Below are 14,744 nucleotides of genomic sequence, written 5' to 3'. Positions count from 1 at the left end.
ATCGAGTCACAAGTGGAGAAGGAATAATTAATTTATTTTATTACAAAATAGAAATCGGGTGGATCAAAAAAACTGGAATAGAGATTTCGGGGCAAAGCATATAATTCACGTGGAATGTTTAACGTGTTTGCTTTTCCCAATAAGTCTTTGTATCTACATAACCTGTGCCAATGGCTCCACAAATTTATATTTCAACCGCCGAAGAAAAAAAATCGAACGATCCTTCGTCCGAGATAAGAGAGATGGATCGAATTGAAACGAGGCGAAAATTGATAGCGGCTAGGATACAAAGCTCAGGCGCATGAGATTGATGTTCTTCCAAACTGGAGGTAAAAAAAAAACAGTTTCCTGAAAGAATAAAACCATCCATCACAAAGAACAAGAAAAATCCCTCTAATTTCACTGTCTCATTTTCAAAAGCGGTGTTATTGTGGGATTTTTTTTTTCTCCATTTGAGCCATGATTTTCCATTAAATTCACTTTTACGGTCACTCCTGAGTGTTTTCATATGCGACACGGGGTATTATTAACATTCCGCCTCGTGCAACTCCACTGGGAGACAGTAAAAACAAAGGCCTTGGGTACGTGGTCATCAGTTGGTTTATTGTTTCGGTGCGAGGGAGGAAAATAAAAATACTCTGATATATATCGGTGAAAATTGCAAATACTGTGCAACATCTGATACTAAAAACATGGGAAAACTCGAAGGGTCGATGAAATACTGCGGAGAAATGAAAATAAACGGGGTTAAAACAATTTTCAGAGATAAAATAGCAAGTGAAAATCGATGGGGCTGTCCTTCCCGAGAAAATGAAATAAATAATTGGCTCTCATTTACGTGAAAGCCGCAAATATCACCTATAATTATCAGTTTGTGGTTGAACAGTGGGGTTCATTTGCGCTCGCCACAAAGTTGAATAACTAGGATGAAAATGGAAGATGAGGAGAAAGTTTGGAAAAAAAAGAGAACCAGAAGAGGGCGGATTCGGAGAGATATCCAGTCGCTAAGTCGAGCACCTCTGGGCAATACTCCGGGGGATAACTGTGCGCGTGATACACGCGAACGGAGTTCGTAAATCTCAGGGACTCGGGAACATCCCGGGGGAACCATGTCTCAGTCACAGCGCAACGGCTCCGAGAGTTAAAGCGTCCCTGGGATTGCAATGCTGGCGCATCAAAAAATAGTCGTGGTGTGGACCTAATAATTCAACGATGAAATTGTTATTTTTCATCATTATTCATCTCAATGACACTGATTTCCCCGGGAAACCTGGGGTTTAAATTCTCGACATTTCCCTCTATTTTTCCTGCCAATTATCTATAATTGTGAGAAACCCGCCGATTATTTCTATTTGAAAACAATTTGCAACTTGTTCCTTCACAAATATTTCTTCCATGTCACTTATGGGCCTTAAACCTACGCTGCACAGGAATAAATTTTAGGTAAAAATTAGACCTCCAGGGGGCGAAACGAGGGACGAAGGTTAATTTTACCCCAAAAATTAACCTCCCAAACTTGACCTAAGAAGTGGTTCATTGTCATTTCGCCCCCTAAAGGCCTCATTTGTCTTCAAAATGTCTTTCCATCTGTGCGAACCACGGACCAATGGTAAATTTCCACCTGGCTACCTATCATTCTCTGAACCCAATAAATCAAATCCTCCAGATGAACACCATACGCCCCCATTATTTCACAGATAAAAAATCTCCATACCGGGAGGATCATGTGAAAAAAGGCATCCCCTAAATAACACTCCCCCTTTCCTCTGCTGCCCCACTGCGAATGCAGTTCCGTTGATACGCTGCAATAGGAGCACAATACAAACGTTGACGTCTGCACGATAAGGCTGCACCAGGGAAGAAATTGCTTCCCGTTGGAAGAAGCCCCTCGCTTGCGGGTGACTTTACCCTCACTCGGGTCACCCACCAACACAAGCCACCCCGGCACACATGAATCTTTTTCCACGGTCTCACTTGAAACTTCCTTTTTGAGGCCCTCCTTCCTCTCTCCCCCCCGCCCACCCCATCCATCCGATCTCTTATTCTTGCGACTGGGCTTCTTACCCCACCCGGTCATTTCTATTCTCTCCTAACCTTCCTGCGGGAAAACAGGAAGACATGGGGGCGGAAGTCAGGAGACTGTCTCCGGAATTTTCCCACAAAAGGCAGAACGTTGGCAGAACTACGGGGTAATTTTTGTAATGGCCTCCGTCATTGTTGGTCATATCAAATATCACTGGACACTCGATCAACGACGATATCGATATCCGTTCATTCTCCCCGACCTTCGTGAATTAATCAATGCACCAGCGTCAAAGACTTTTCTTCCCCGAATGCATCATTCCATCGCCGATGAATCTGGGTGTGAGGTTGCAGGTAGACATGCCAGAGGGTGAGCGTATGTATCGGCTGAAATGAATACGAGTAGCAAAGCGAAAGAGCCGCTCAATAAATTACGTTTGGGAAAATAAAAGTATCAGCGGTTACGTCCTGGGGTTTAGAAATGGGCGGTGGGGGTTGGGCGATAGAGGAAGAGGGAAAGATAGGCTGAGGTGAGGCGAAAGAGAAGGGGAGAATGAGGGTGAGAGAGAGTGAGATGCCAGTCGGGTGTGTACGAGTTTCGAGAATTATCGGAACACGCTTCGCAGCGAATATTCGTTTGCAATCCAAGTAAAATTTCGTCCAACATTGGCGAGGGGAAGGGAGGGGGAGATGTTAGGAGTTTCTACGGGAGCAAGTTTGCCCCGAGAGTTCTACAAATCTCGTTCCAAACCCCTAACCTGTACACCTACACCTACAGTCCTCCCTCTCTTCTCCACTTTTCTTAGCTCGGTAAAACCATCCACTCTAGTACCACTTCTTCGCGGAATTAATTAAGAGATAAAGTGAGAGGGAATTCGCAGTTTCCCTTTTTTGAGGAAGCATTCAATTCTAGGATTATTAGCATTTCAGGATTGGGTTAGAGATATCCGAGTGTCTTTTACGAATTGGAAGAGACCGCGCCGTTGGTATAATTATTCTGGAAAAATAAATTATTAGGAAAAGTTTGTTTGGAATTATATTTTATATGGAGCTATTGTTTTTTAAATATTTATTCTCTGATCGATGAGTGACTGCACTCTATTTTTTCCCGGTGGAATTTCCCTCGTGTTTAATTTCTGAAATTCATGCGGACGTGAAATAAAGTTTTTTATTAAACCAGAGGGTGGGTCAGGCTTCGCGTGCCATAGGATAAAGTATGGCGGTCTATGTATGGACATTTATTGATGTAGATGTGAACATATAAGACTTTTAAATAATTCAGATATTATTTTTATAATTTTAAATTGGTATCAGCTCAAGTCAGAATAGTCCGATCCAGTAAAACGATATATACGTAGAACAATAATTTTATTTTGGGTAAAATGGACACGGGAAAAAGTGTTGAATGCGCTCGGTGAACATTGGCCACCGGAAACGGTACAATGGTACTCGGTGGTGGCCTTTTAGCGAATGAAAATATGGACAAGAGGACATAACAGCGAAGGGTTACGTTAGTAAGAGGAGCGAATGAAGGGGATGAAAATGGTTGGGGAGGAGCTGAACACTGAACAACGAGCTCACCGAGAGTCACTGCAACGGATAAAAGCGCTTCAATTCCGGTTGACGCACGATAATTCGAGATCGATACCGATCAAATTCCATGAAACACTCACGTATTCCATATTGTTGTCGGCAATGACAACAAAGGGGTTGAACAAGGACCACTCCTGAACTGTTTTCCACATTAAAGTGACAATTAAACCTCGAAATTTCAAATATTTGCTCTGACGTAATTGGCGAGAACCAATGTTCAATATTGGCTGGGTTCATGATTATTTATGACAAAATCATTCGATGGGGGAGGGGGCCGAAAATGGTAAAAATCAGAACTGAGAGATTTTCCATTGTCAGTCGTTCTCTGTCTCGAAATATCTTTTTCCACTGAGATAATAAGTATTTCTGATAAATTTCAAAATCGTATGTCGAAATCTCTTCTAATGGCCAATGTTATCACACGATGACCTGTTTGGGAATATTCCCTCACTCCCAAGTAACCTCGGCATGCGATTCATCATCCCAATGGAAACCGTTGTACCACATGAACAGTTTCATTGTCATGGCATAAACGATCGGGACAGAGAAACAACAGAATGAACAGCTACACGAATCGATACTGAAACGAACGCGTGGAGTCTCAATCAAGCGTGTTGCCGTTGGCAAGTTGTAAGAGGAAACTGTCTGTACAATGGAATTGTTAAAAAGGGGGAGGGGGAGGGGTGGAGATGGATGCGGGTGAGGGAAACAACACGCTTCGGACAATCCAGTTATCACGTTGATAACGATCAAGTCCTGTAGTTTGCGATTGGTCATTGGGAGCGTACAATGTTTATGGATTCGCAGATAAACAATCAGGTTTATTGCTAAAAAAACCGTTCGCTCTTTTCGAGCGGCCAACAAATGCGATGGACAATCCCAAGATCTGTGTTGAAAATTTTCCGCCATTTTGGAAGTGTATCCAACCATATTTCGATAGTCGTCCAGGGAAATGGGGAGATTCAATGCTGCAAAGCTCACTCATAAAGCTCATCTCATCACTCCTGTGCCAGTTAATGAATCGTTGATGATGGAGAATCATCAATCATCCTGAGTGCTGTCATTGAGAGAAGAAAATGGATCGAGCAGCGAATGAAATTCACTAGGGATTGAGCCCTCGTGGTAATGCCACATAAGTTTTTCCCCATAAGGATTCACCACCAGTCAATCTCAACACTGACTACACAATGCGGTTGTTCAGAGGACCACTGATGTCCATTTCCATCGTGTACAGTGTTACACATGTTACATGTAACGCAAGCCAAATAGCCCCGGCCCATCCACCGAGGGAAAAGAGAGGGTGTGGGAGTAATGGGTGGGGCAGAATGAGACGGAGAGAGAAGAAAAACCGCAGGTCCATAAAGACTGATTTACGTACCAGAATTTATGAAGACCGTTTGGTTTTCTGGTCAGTACTTCATCACAACTCTTTGTTCAATTTCAACGTTTTTTTTTTTACGATCTTGCTGTTTATTCAAGGAAATTCGTCGAGACCAGTGCCTCTGAGTGCTGGAATAACTGACTAACTGGTTTTGTTATTTGTTCATGAGGAACGGTTTTTGTCATTTATTCGAAACAGATTTATATCTGTTGGTGTTTCTGTCGTTTATTTTCTCATTTTTTTTTCCCAGTTGTTTTTTTTCTCCCTTTTCGACGAATTTGTTTTTTTCAGAGGCATTAAGTGTAATTCCTGTCACAATGAAGCTGTAAAAATCCGTTGATCCCCCGGGGATTAACGGGGATTTCGAGGTGTCGGGGTGACGAAAGAAACACCTGGAGATTTTAAACGATGGGAATTAAAAAAATGTTTTTTCGTTTTGTTTTGTTTCGGGAAAGTTTGCAGCTGGAGTTTTCCAAGAGGTGGGTGTTTTTTTTTTTGTTGGGAGAGGGTTGATTGTTTAATCGGGGGTTAGGCTGTCAGATGAGGGCGCTGGGGAGTAATATACTTGGGTGATGAGATCAGGGGGATTCCAATATTAATTCGACTTCATCTGACTTTAAGTGGTTTAATAAATTTTGAAAAATTTCATTCCACAAAAATTTTCAGTCGACAGATAATTGAACTCCAAACACTCGACAGTTGAGAACTAAAATTTTCCCTTCTGGAATGGTGTCGCCATTACCCGGTGAAGAGGCAAAAGTGGTAGCGCCCGAGCTTGGGTCAGCCCCCGTCCCCCGTAAGTGGAATGTATCAGGATTTAAGTAGTAGAGAAATACCGTGAAACTGAGGTTGGACCAGGCATCCCCCTTGTTTCACTCACTCCATTACGAGTGTAACTTACTTAACGGAAAATTGTGTTTCAGACCTGGTGAGATTTCCCACTGAAACAAAAGTAAGAACGGGAGAGGTTGAGTAATGGATGAGAATGGGGGATGAAACTCGGTAAAAAAAAACAAAGGGGTCACTGTTTCTCGTCATACAACAAAAAATACCATATTTTCTTTTTAAATCCTTGTGATCTTTGGGGAGTTGAGGATGAGAAATTATTGCTGACTGTCTGCGTCGGTGGATTTCACGTCGGATGGTAGATTACAGTCACAAATTTATAGACAACACATTATTTTTTTGAGAAATTGCAATTTTTTTTCGCGGCGTGTTCAAGTTTGATGATTTTTCATATGTTGACATGAATATTTATTGATTGAAAAATAGAATTATTTCTCTTTGGACTTTTTCCGTCTGGAATTATATTTTGCAGCTTCTCTCTCCCCCAAATATTATCAAAAAAGCAGTGACCCCTCATGTACACCTATGTTTTATTAAAATTTTATTATACTTTTTGTCGTTATGTAATGAAATCAATTTTTCCCTCAAAATGTGCAAAAGAATCGAAAAAAAATTCTTCTATTCTTTTTTTCAAGCACTGTATCATGAAAGCCTCATTTGCAGGTACATTTGAAGCGTTTTTCCGCGGGCTTGTACTGCCGCTGGGCGTTGGTACCACGCCGCAAAGCTGGTGTCTGGTCAGTTAGAATATATTCGAGGTGGTCAAAGGGACCGTGACAGCACGAGAGAATGGAAAATGGTGGGGTGAATGGTACAACCCAGAGGGAGAGGGATTTTATGGAGGGAAAACCGGGATTTAACTTTCCGCCGGGAGTCCCGGAGCGTCAGTCTCGGGGGGAGGGAGGGGTGGATGAGAGGACTGGCCAGTTCAAGAGAAAAAGGGAGCCGAGGGTAGGGGCTATGGACAAAAACAGGGTGTCGAGACAGAGTGCTCAAGTTGGACAAAGGAACGCCTAGACAAAAGCTTAATCTTCCGTTTTTTTTTGTTTTTTTTTCACTTTTTTTTTCTCAACGATTTTTTTTACCAACGGGAGTTTAACTCTTGCCACCCATGTGCCAACACTTTTGTGCGGCGGAAAGTACAGGGATATTTCGGGATTTATACGGCCTCAAATGGTCCGGGGGTCTCAAGGAGACTTTCCGGGGGTCCACTCGGAGGACAATTGCGTCAGATCATTCGACCTAAATTCAAGTTGTTCGGGGGCGAATGCATTCATCGCCATTACGATTTCAGTCTAAATTCAGGGGAAACAACTATTCCAATTTTACATTGATTGGATGAAAGCAAAACTGGAAAAAAAATCGCTGAAAATCGAAACTTAGAACGCGATTGAAAATCGTTCGTCTTTTTGTCACAATTTCACGAGAATTTCATCTAGTATTTTTATGGTGATTTTTTTTCCGTGCGACTTACACTGTTGTGATGCACACCGGCAGCCGTGGGGGGACATTTTACTTTATAATGTGTTGAACAAGCCACCTTACGTATGTTAATATGGGTTAATGCTCCCCGATATGTGAACACGCGAGTCAACTCGCTTCTTAGTTCATTGTGCTGAGGAATTTGCATACTCTAGGGAATGAGCATTACACATCATCCATTTTGTTGTGTATTCCAAATGTTCATGTAAAGGGGTTTATTAATGTGACATTGTAAGCGGCTTCAACACGCAAATGAGATACACTCTGTCACATCTTTTATTCCTTATTATTTTTCGTGGTCTCATTGGCCCTGGAGAAACTACATAAACGTCAGGTAACTGAATAAACTACGTCAGTTGCAGGGAAATCAGGGACATTTATTTTTCAAATCAAACATATGCTACATTACATGCATGTTCTTCAAACGATATCTTCATAATTTTGTAAAATAATTTTCATGAGTTAATTAATCGTCTTGCAGTCTGACTAGCTTCGTAATGGCCCTCGGTGGCATATTAATGTCCAAAACAATAGTGACCTCATCATCAGGAGTGGAATAAGGTAGCAGCTCAACCGATTCATCCCCATATTCGTATGTGTGTGGGTCTTTCTCTATACCCACACCCCTTTTATCCAATGTTTTGGATACCAGCACGGTCCCAGACTTCAAGATCTCCAATTTGCCATCAATCTGACGATTCAAATACTTCGATTCTGTTTTCTCATGAGCGAGACGAAGTGATACAATGAATTTTGCATCTTTGTTCTCGCGCATGCACAATTTAATTAGCCATTGTGTGAGGTTGTCGGTAGTTGCGTAGGCTGGAGACTTGAGACAAATTATCTCTCTGGTATGCAGAAGTGTGTAATTCCTGATCGTCCATCCCAGCTTGAGCTTATCCCTCACAACCTCAGTCGTAGCCCATTGCGTGTCCATATAGGTGATAGATCGCTCCTTGAAGATGGGATAACTTTTGGGAGGTTTGGGGGCAGGTGCAGGCCGATCGACGAGCTCTACTTCCTCGACCTCGAAGTCAGTCTCCTCCTTACGACTTATCTCAACAATCTTGGCTGAAGCATGTTGATAATTCATTGCCACAACAGCCAGAAAGAGAAGAACTGACAGTATTGATGAGGACATGTTGCTGGTGATTTTATCACGATGGCTGTTCAGTCTGAAATCAAAATGACGGACTTATGGATTTATGACACCTCGAAAGAATTCAGGAAGACATAAACGTATTCGTTTGCTTGGATAATGACCAGTTATATTAGACTTTTATTCACAGTCGTTTAATGCCCCATACGTGGTTGGACTTATCTTGTAAAAGATAAGTAGCGAATTTTAGTTGATGACTTACTTTTGCTTCCTCAGTTGATTTGGACTGCTCGAACGGTTCTTTAGAGGCACCTTTCCAAGGACTGAATAAATGCGCTGGATTGCCGTGGTATATATCCTGATGCTGGTATCATGAATGTCGTCAACCGTCTTCCGGTACCCTCCCCCCGAAAAACTGCTTAGAACGTATTTTTTTTTATTTGAAGCAGTTAATCAAAATGGTTGTTTCTGTTGAGATAAAATATTTCATACAAAATTGACAGAGTTTTACAGATATTTTACGGATTATTGACACGTATTTAGTTGAGTTATTTGTTGATTAATTGAGTATTGTAAAATTTTCCCGTCTTTCATCCCTCCTCGGAAGACGTGGTAACATTCAATGGAAAATCCAGGTGATATCTGATATTTATTCGAACATTCACGATTACATATAAACCAAAATTTTCCTTATTTTATGGTTAACTGTAATTAACGGTGAAGAAACAAGTTTTTTCGTAAAGTAAATTCTGATTGAAATGGTAGTTTATATAGAATTTAATGTATTGGTTGAATAATTTTTCAATTTTCTATCAGGTATTGAGACACGTGGCACGTGTTTTCTGGATAACATCGGTGTTTATGATGAAATGAGTTTTCAATGTCAAATTCTTTTACTTCTTTATTGCGTAAATAGTTTTATCAACAGAATATCGCATATTTTCACACCTGCCATCCACAAATCTGCAAAACTTGGCCAACTTATGGAAACACCTTTTATTGTTTTAAAAGTTTAGAAAAACAATTCATTGGAATATTTTTGTACAATTGCACTGAAAAATCATTCTCTACGAGAACAAGCTGATTCCCTCAACAATGTCGAAGACATGCCCTTCAATTTGGCATAGCCACCTGTCCCTTTTACATCTTAAGAAGGATTCTCCATAAAATCCAAAACTTGTGTCCTCAACTCATTCAGACCATAGAACTGACCAAGATATCTGCTGCAGCATTTTCGTCAAGTCTTTCACGAAGAACATTTCGACACAAGGTTTTTAGTCGTGGTATTTGAAACCTATCGGCAGCTGATAACAGACCGTAAATGACTGGTAACTCACGTAGATCAAACACATCATCAGTGTAGATAAATTCCAGCATCATTTCCACCACAGCCGGCTCCATATTTTCAATATTTATTTGTATTTTTTCACTTTTGTTTCGCTCGGCTTGCTCGATCATAGCACCGAATATGGGGCTCCGCGTGGCCAAGATGATTTTATGTGCTGATAATGTTTGATTTCCTGCGATGATTGTGATATCGCTGAGCTGTCCTCCCTTCAAAAGTAGACCGAAATCATCAGTCAATCGTCCCTTCTTTGAATCATGAGAAAACTCCGATTTCACTGGCTCTGTATTATTGATAATTTTTCTAAAGATGAACGGCATGTCTATTTCATAGTGTATTGTGATGAATGATTGAGGTGACTCCAATGACTTCAATCGATCAGTCATCGCCTGGTCGGAGTATTTAAATCTGTCCCTACCTGCACCTACCATTCTTTGTCCAAATATAGTACTGGCTATCAAAATTCCTGATTCGAATATCGATATCTTACCAGATATATTTCGCTGTTGATTGCGACGGTGCATCGAGAAAGTGGAAAGGTAAATTGCGGGATTATATTTGCCATCACTGAGTTGATGCAAATCACAGAGTTCTATCATCCATCGTATGTCCTTCTCCGCTCCATGAAATTCTGGGGAACGGATACATCCATCGTCCCAGGGAATGAGTGTGTAATTTTTGATTATCCATTCGTATGAGAGATGCTCGGTGGCAAATTCAGTGACACCACTCTCTTTAGTTGTGATAGTGGGAAGCGTTGATGTGGCTGAATGGATCATTAATACCACGACCAAGGAGCAGAGAGCAAGCTGTCGTAGTGATAACATATTCAGTGTGATCCCATCAACTTGTCGAGAATTCTTTCAGCTACTCTGAAATTCGAGATTATTGGCTGGTTAATATGTTATCGGTTTCTCAAGGTGACGGGTTATTTTTGAGAGAGTTGGCGGAAAGCAAGAATTCAAACGGAAAGTTATCAATCATTTCAATTATCGCATTTGACTTTAGATAGGGGGCACGCAACAATGTAGGAATTCATCCAGTGAATGAAGTATTTTATATATTTATGGTAGAATAAATGAGTTCAAACGTACAAGTTGAATAATTTACACTGTAATGAGGTATAATTGATTACTTACCTCTTGACATTCCATACAGTTGACTAATTCTGAGTGTTCTGTGACGATGCTGGGACTGATCTAACGATATTTTTAGCCTCTCGCCGAGAAGTTGTTGTTTCACTTGGGAGCACATGGACCTGACCTTCTCCCTTCTCCTCTCAATTGAAACACTATCAAAAAATTGTGAATCATGATCTGAATGACGCATTTGTGGACTCAGTAGCAATTCCAAATCCCACACATTTATCTCTCTTGCGAGTTTACATTCGAAATTCACTGACGCGAATAAATGATTAACATGTGGGACAGATATAATTCAAGAATTAACGTTAAGAGTATATTTTCTGTAATTATTATCAGGTTACAGAGGTTACGAACACTGAGTACAATATTGTAAAACAAATTTTTAATTGCATAATATTTTATATCACTTGACCTGCTGCATAGTTGTTTTTAGGAAAAGCACAATCAGTCTTAGAATCGGTTACCAGAGGAGAAGAGGATCTCCATCAGAAGCGCGGGAGACTTCTCCTTCATTTTCTTATACCCTTCGGACTCCATCACATCCGGGAAATTTCTCTTGATAAACTCAATCGCAGCTTTTTTCAATTCATATAAAGCGTAGCGATCAGACATTACCAAAATATCAGCGACGTTATCTGCGTTGAGATCCTTCTTCAGGAGATTTCCACACGTCATCGTCAAATTTGACAGTTTGAAAGTATCAGCTGCTGCAATTAATTCGTACGTCAATGGGAACTGATCAAGATTGGCAACTCGGTCTGTATAAATGTATTCCAGTATTGCTGTCATCACAATCGGCTTTATGGCGTCAAAGGTCATTTCGAGCTTCGCAGTTTCTTTGTCCTGGGCTTGGTCCATCATGGCAGCGAATACCGGACTCCGCGCGGCCAAAATAGCTCCGTGTGCCGGCAATGTAAGATCTCCAACAATGATATCAACATCACTGAACCTTGTATCATTCAGAAGTTGTCTAAAATCCTTATTTAATTGTCCTTCTTGTGAATCATGGGGTTTTTCGTTGACTGGCGGCTTCGTGACATCAGTCACGGTCGTATTGCGGAATGATACGTCAACTTCACACCGTATAGTGATGTTGTCAAAACGACTTATTGAATTTAAGGAAGAATCTATCTCATTCAGAGAAGTCGTATATTTATTTCCCTGCTCACCTACTGATTCTTCATTCAAGTGTATTGTGTGCCTGATCCTTAACCCCGAAATGAGAATTTCCCCTTGCATTTTGTAAATTTCGTTACTAGACTGCCTCGAACGGGCCTCGATTTCAAAGCTACTGGAATGAAAATTGCCGTACTGCTCTCTTCTTGATGAGCATATTCTCATTAACCATTGCACATTTTGGTTGTCTGCGTGGAATTCTGGTGATTGGATGCATCCATCGATTTTAGGAATGGTCCCATAATTGATGATTTCCCATTCATATACAAGATGTTCTTCATGACTTGTTGTTATCGCACGCTCATGAACGGTGACAGGAGGCAATTGCGAAGTAACAACATGGCTCATTAATATTAAAATTGAACAGCTCAAAGTGACCATTCGCCTGCTGTTGTTGAAACTTGCCGATGGCATCTTATAACGACAGTTCCTCGTCCTCTGGAAATCACAGACTTTAATTTATAAATTTGTTATTATTATGAAGAAAGAAGCATGCGTTCATTCCAGCATAATTTCTAAATAATTATTCATTACTTACTGCTTAAGAATCTCGGTGATATATTCAATGATTTTTCGCTTCAAGTAATGCAACTGGCAATGACCAAGTGAATGTCTGGCTGACTCGTCGGGAAGTGATCTAGCTCCCTGTGTACTTCTATCTATCACGAGAAAATTATCTGGTGAAGTCACCACTTTTGCTCCCGTTTCATAGAAGTAAATAGAGTCTTCTTTTACAGTGATGGAGAGATCAAAGTGTTCTCTGTCCAAGTTGATAATTTTATCTCCTGTAACTATCACTCGCTCGTTCCTCTACCCACATATGGATTTATCAGAATTTTAAGTAATTATTATATCACAAAGTGGGCGATGTTTTTAGGAATCCACAATCATAACCTTTGAATTGCATTATCAGTCTTAATGATAAGCATTCTGATAAATATAATATTCTCTACAAATTACTCACAATTGAGATGGCTAAAGCAATGCTCATTACTCAAGTTTAATTTATAGAACTATATTTTTTATAATTTTCTCATTACATCATTACCATTTCATTAAATTTGTGAATTAAATATTCTTCAAGTATAGTTAGTGGCCGAATGCGTTAAGAAGTCTGAGGAAAAAATTGAACGGTCGTCTTATCTGACGCACAAACACTGAAAAAATGGGGAAATTGGGTAAGTCTATTTAGTTACAGACGAGTTCAGTGGCTCCTAGCTTTTTAGATACCCTCAGTAATAGAAACGAGTAGTTCCATCAGCAGTTGAGGGCTCTCTTCCTTCAGCTGCTTGTACCCTTTTGTCTTACGCACATCCTGGAAATGGTCCTTTATGAATGCCGTTACATTCTTTTTGAATTCATCAAGCTCATAACGATCGGCATACACCAAGGTATTAGCAGCAGTATCTACACTGAGTCGCTTCTGCAGTACATTTTTGCAGATAGTTGATAATCCTGGCAATTGGAACCTATTACTGGCAGCCAATAGCCCACGTACCATTACGACATCAGTAAGGTTGGAGATGCTATCAGTGTAAAGGTACTCCAGCATAGCCTTCACCTCGTCCACCTCCATGTAGTCAACCCGGAGTGTGAGCGAATCGCTTTCATTGCGCGGCGCGTGCTTTATCATATCTGCGAATACAGGACTTCGAGCCGCCAAAACAAATTTGTGAGCGGGTAATCTATGAATTCCTGCAGCAAGGAGGACATCGGTAAAGTTCTCGTTCTGTAGGAGCCGTCGAAAATCTTGAGTCAGTTGTTTTGTTTGGGAATTATCCGATGCCTGAGGTTCCGATGCTTGAGGCTTCGAGGCACTGATCACTTTGGTAATCGTCTTCAACGGCATATCGATATTACAATATATCGTGACTGTGGACGCAGAATTGAATGCAGATGTTCTCAGGCCTGGACTCATCGGGTGATATTGAAATTTATATCCACGGAAACCTGGACCGATACGTGCTCCCGCTAATGACACATTGGCTATTATTTCTTCGGAGTGAAACATCACAATGTTTCCGTCTACGACGACCGTTGCATTTTCACTCATTGGAGAATACGTGGATAGCTGAACTGTCCCTGACTTACTGGAATATTCATGATTTAGCGTGGAGCTGTCTGGGAAGAGCTTGAACCAAAAGCTCAGATTCCCGTTTTGGGTCTTGAAGGCCGGCGAACGAATGCATCCGAAGATCAGCGGATGTAGAGTGACATTCTTGATTGTCCACTTGTAGGCGAGATGCTCTGCTTCAACTCCAGAGACAACTTGGACTGAGGTTGTGACAGATGTTGGCTCTGATGCTGCGATTGAATTAATCGTTGGCAGCAGGATGAAGAGACAGGAAGCGATAATTGTTGATGATGACATTTTGGAAACGGCTTTTGTCCTGGAAGTTATCATTGCTGACTTAGGGAGTTATTGTTGGGCTTTTGGAGATGAATGGAGGTGCAAGATTAGCAACGTCAGGGGATGATTGTTTTTAATCGCTTACCTTCAGACCACTGGAGCAACCATCCGCTCGCATTGAGAATTTATTGCACATTGCAAATGGTCCGCATTGTACGCATTTTATCCACTGACCCCTTTCCGCGAGAGGCGGAAAATTTGACCCGGAAAAATATCAATGCGGATAACGGAGTATTGGTTTATCC

At 41.0% G+C, this 14,744-nt stretch overlaps 5 protein-coding genes across 23 annotated transcripts in view; 1 reads left to right on the top strand and 4 right to left on the bottom strand.

Moving 5' to 3' along the window:
• Positions 1-14,744, top strand: part of LOC135168413 (agrin-like) — a 256,515-nt gene that overhangs the window by 137,448 nt on the left and 104,323 nt on the right. The window lies entirely within an intron of this gene.
• On the bottom strand, positions 7,681-8,868 carry LOC135168914 (uncharacterized). Its single transcript, XM_064133528.1, has 2 exons — positions 8,686-8,868; positions 7,681-8,499 (listed from the first exon to the last, which is right to left on the bottom strand). Exon 2 carries the CDS (start codon positions 8,463-8,465, stop codon positions 7,791-7,793), a length of 675 nt encoding a protein of 224 aa, XP_063989598.1. The 5' UTR covers positions 8,466-8,499; positions 8,686-8,868; the 3' UTR covers positions 7,681-7,790.
• Positions 9,312-11,067, bottom strand: LOC135168913 (speckle-type POZ protein B-like). The gene is made up of 2 exons (XM_064133527.1): positions 10,908-11,067; positions 9,312-10,640 (listed from the first exon to the last, which is right to left on the bottom strand). Exon 2 carries the CDS (start codon positions 10,593-10,595, stop codon positions 9,618-9,620), a length of 978 nt encoding a protein of 325 aa, XP_063989597.1. The 5' UTR covers positions 10,596-10,640; positions 10,908-11,067; the 3' UTR covers positions 9,312-9,617.
• LOC135168911 (speckle-type POZ protein B-like) lies at positions 11,213-12,943 on the bottom strand. 2 transcript variants are annotated; one of them, XM_064133525.1, is made up of 2 exons: positions 12,628-12,943; positions 11,213-12,541 (listed from the first exon to the last, which is right to left on the bottom strand). In XM_064133525.1, exon 2 carries the CDS (start codon positions 12,501-12,503, stop codon positions 11,364-11,366), a length of 1,140 nt encoding a protein of 379 aa, XP_063989595.1. In that variant the 5' UTR covers positions 12,504-12,541; positions 12,628-12,943; the 3' UTR covers positions 11,213-11,363. The 2 variants fall into 2 exon arrangements, with proteins under 2 accessions (XP_063989595.1, XP_063989594.1); XM_064133524.1 differs by having other exon boundaries at positions 11,213-12,527.
• LOC135168910 (TD and POZ domain-containing protein 3-like) lies at positions 13,089-14,686 on the bottom strand. The gene is made up of 2 exons (XM_064133523.1): positions 14,585-14,686; positions 13,089-14,479 (listed from the first exon to the last, which is right to left on the bottom strand). The coding sequence occupies exon 2, from the start codon at positions 14,458-14,460 to the stop codon at positions 13,312-13,314; it is 1,149 nt and encodes a 382-aa protein (XP_063989593.1). The 5' UTR covers positions 14,461-14,479; positions 14,585-14,686; the 3' UTR covers positions 13,089-13,311.

This window comes from Diachasmimorpha longicaudata, chromosome 13, assembly GCF_034640455.1.
Source record: "Diachasmimorpha longicaudata isolate KC_UGA_2023 chromosome 13, iyDiaLong2, whole genome shotgun sequence".
Lineage (NCBI taxonomy): Eukaryota > Metazoa > Arthropoda > Insecta > Hymenoptera > Braconidae > Diachasmimorpha > Diachasmimorpha longicaudata.
Note: the sequence above shows the minus strand (reverse complement) of the source record. Positions and strands in the feature narration are given on the sequence as shown.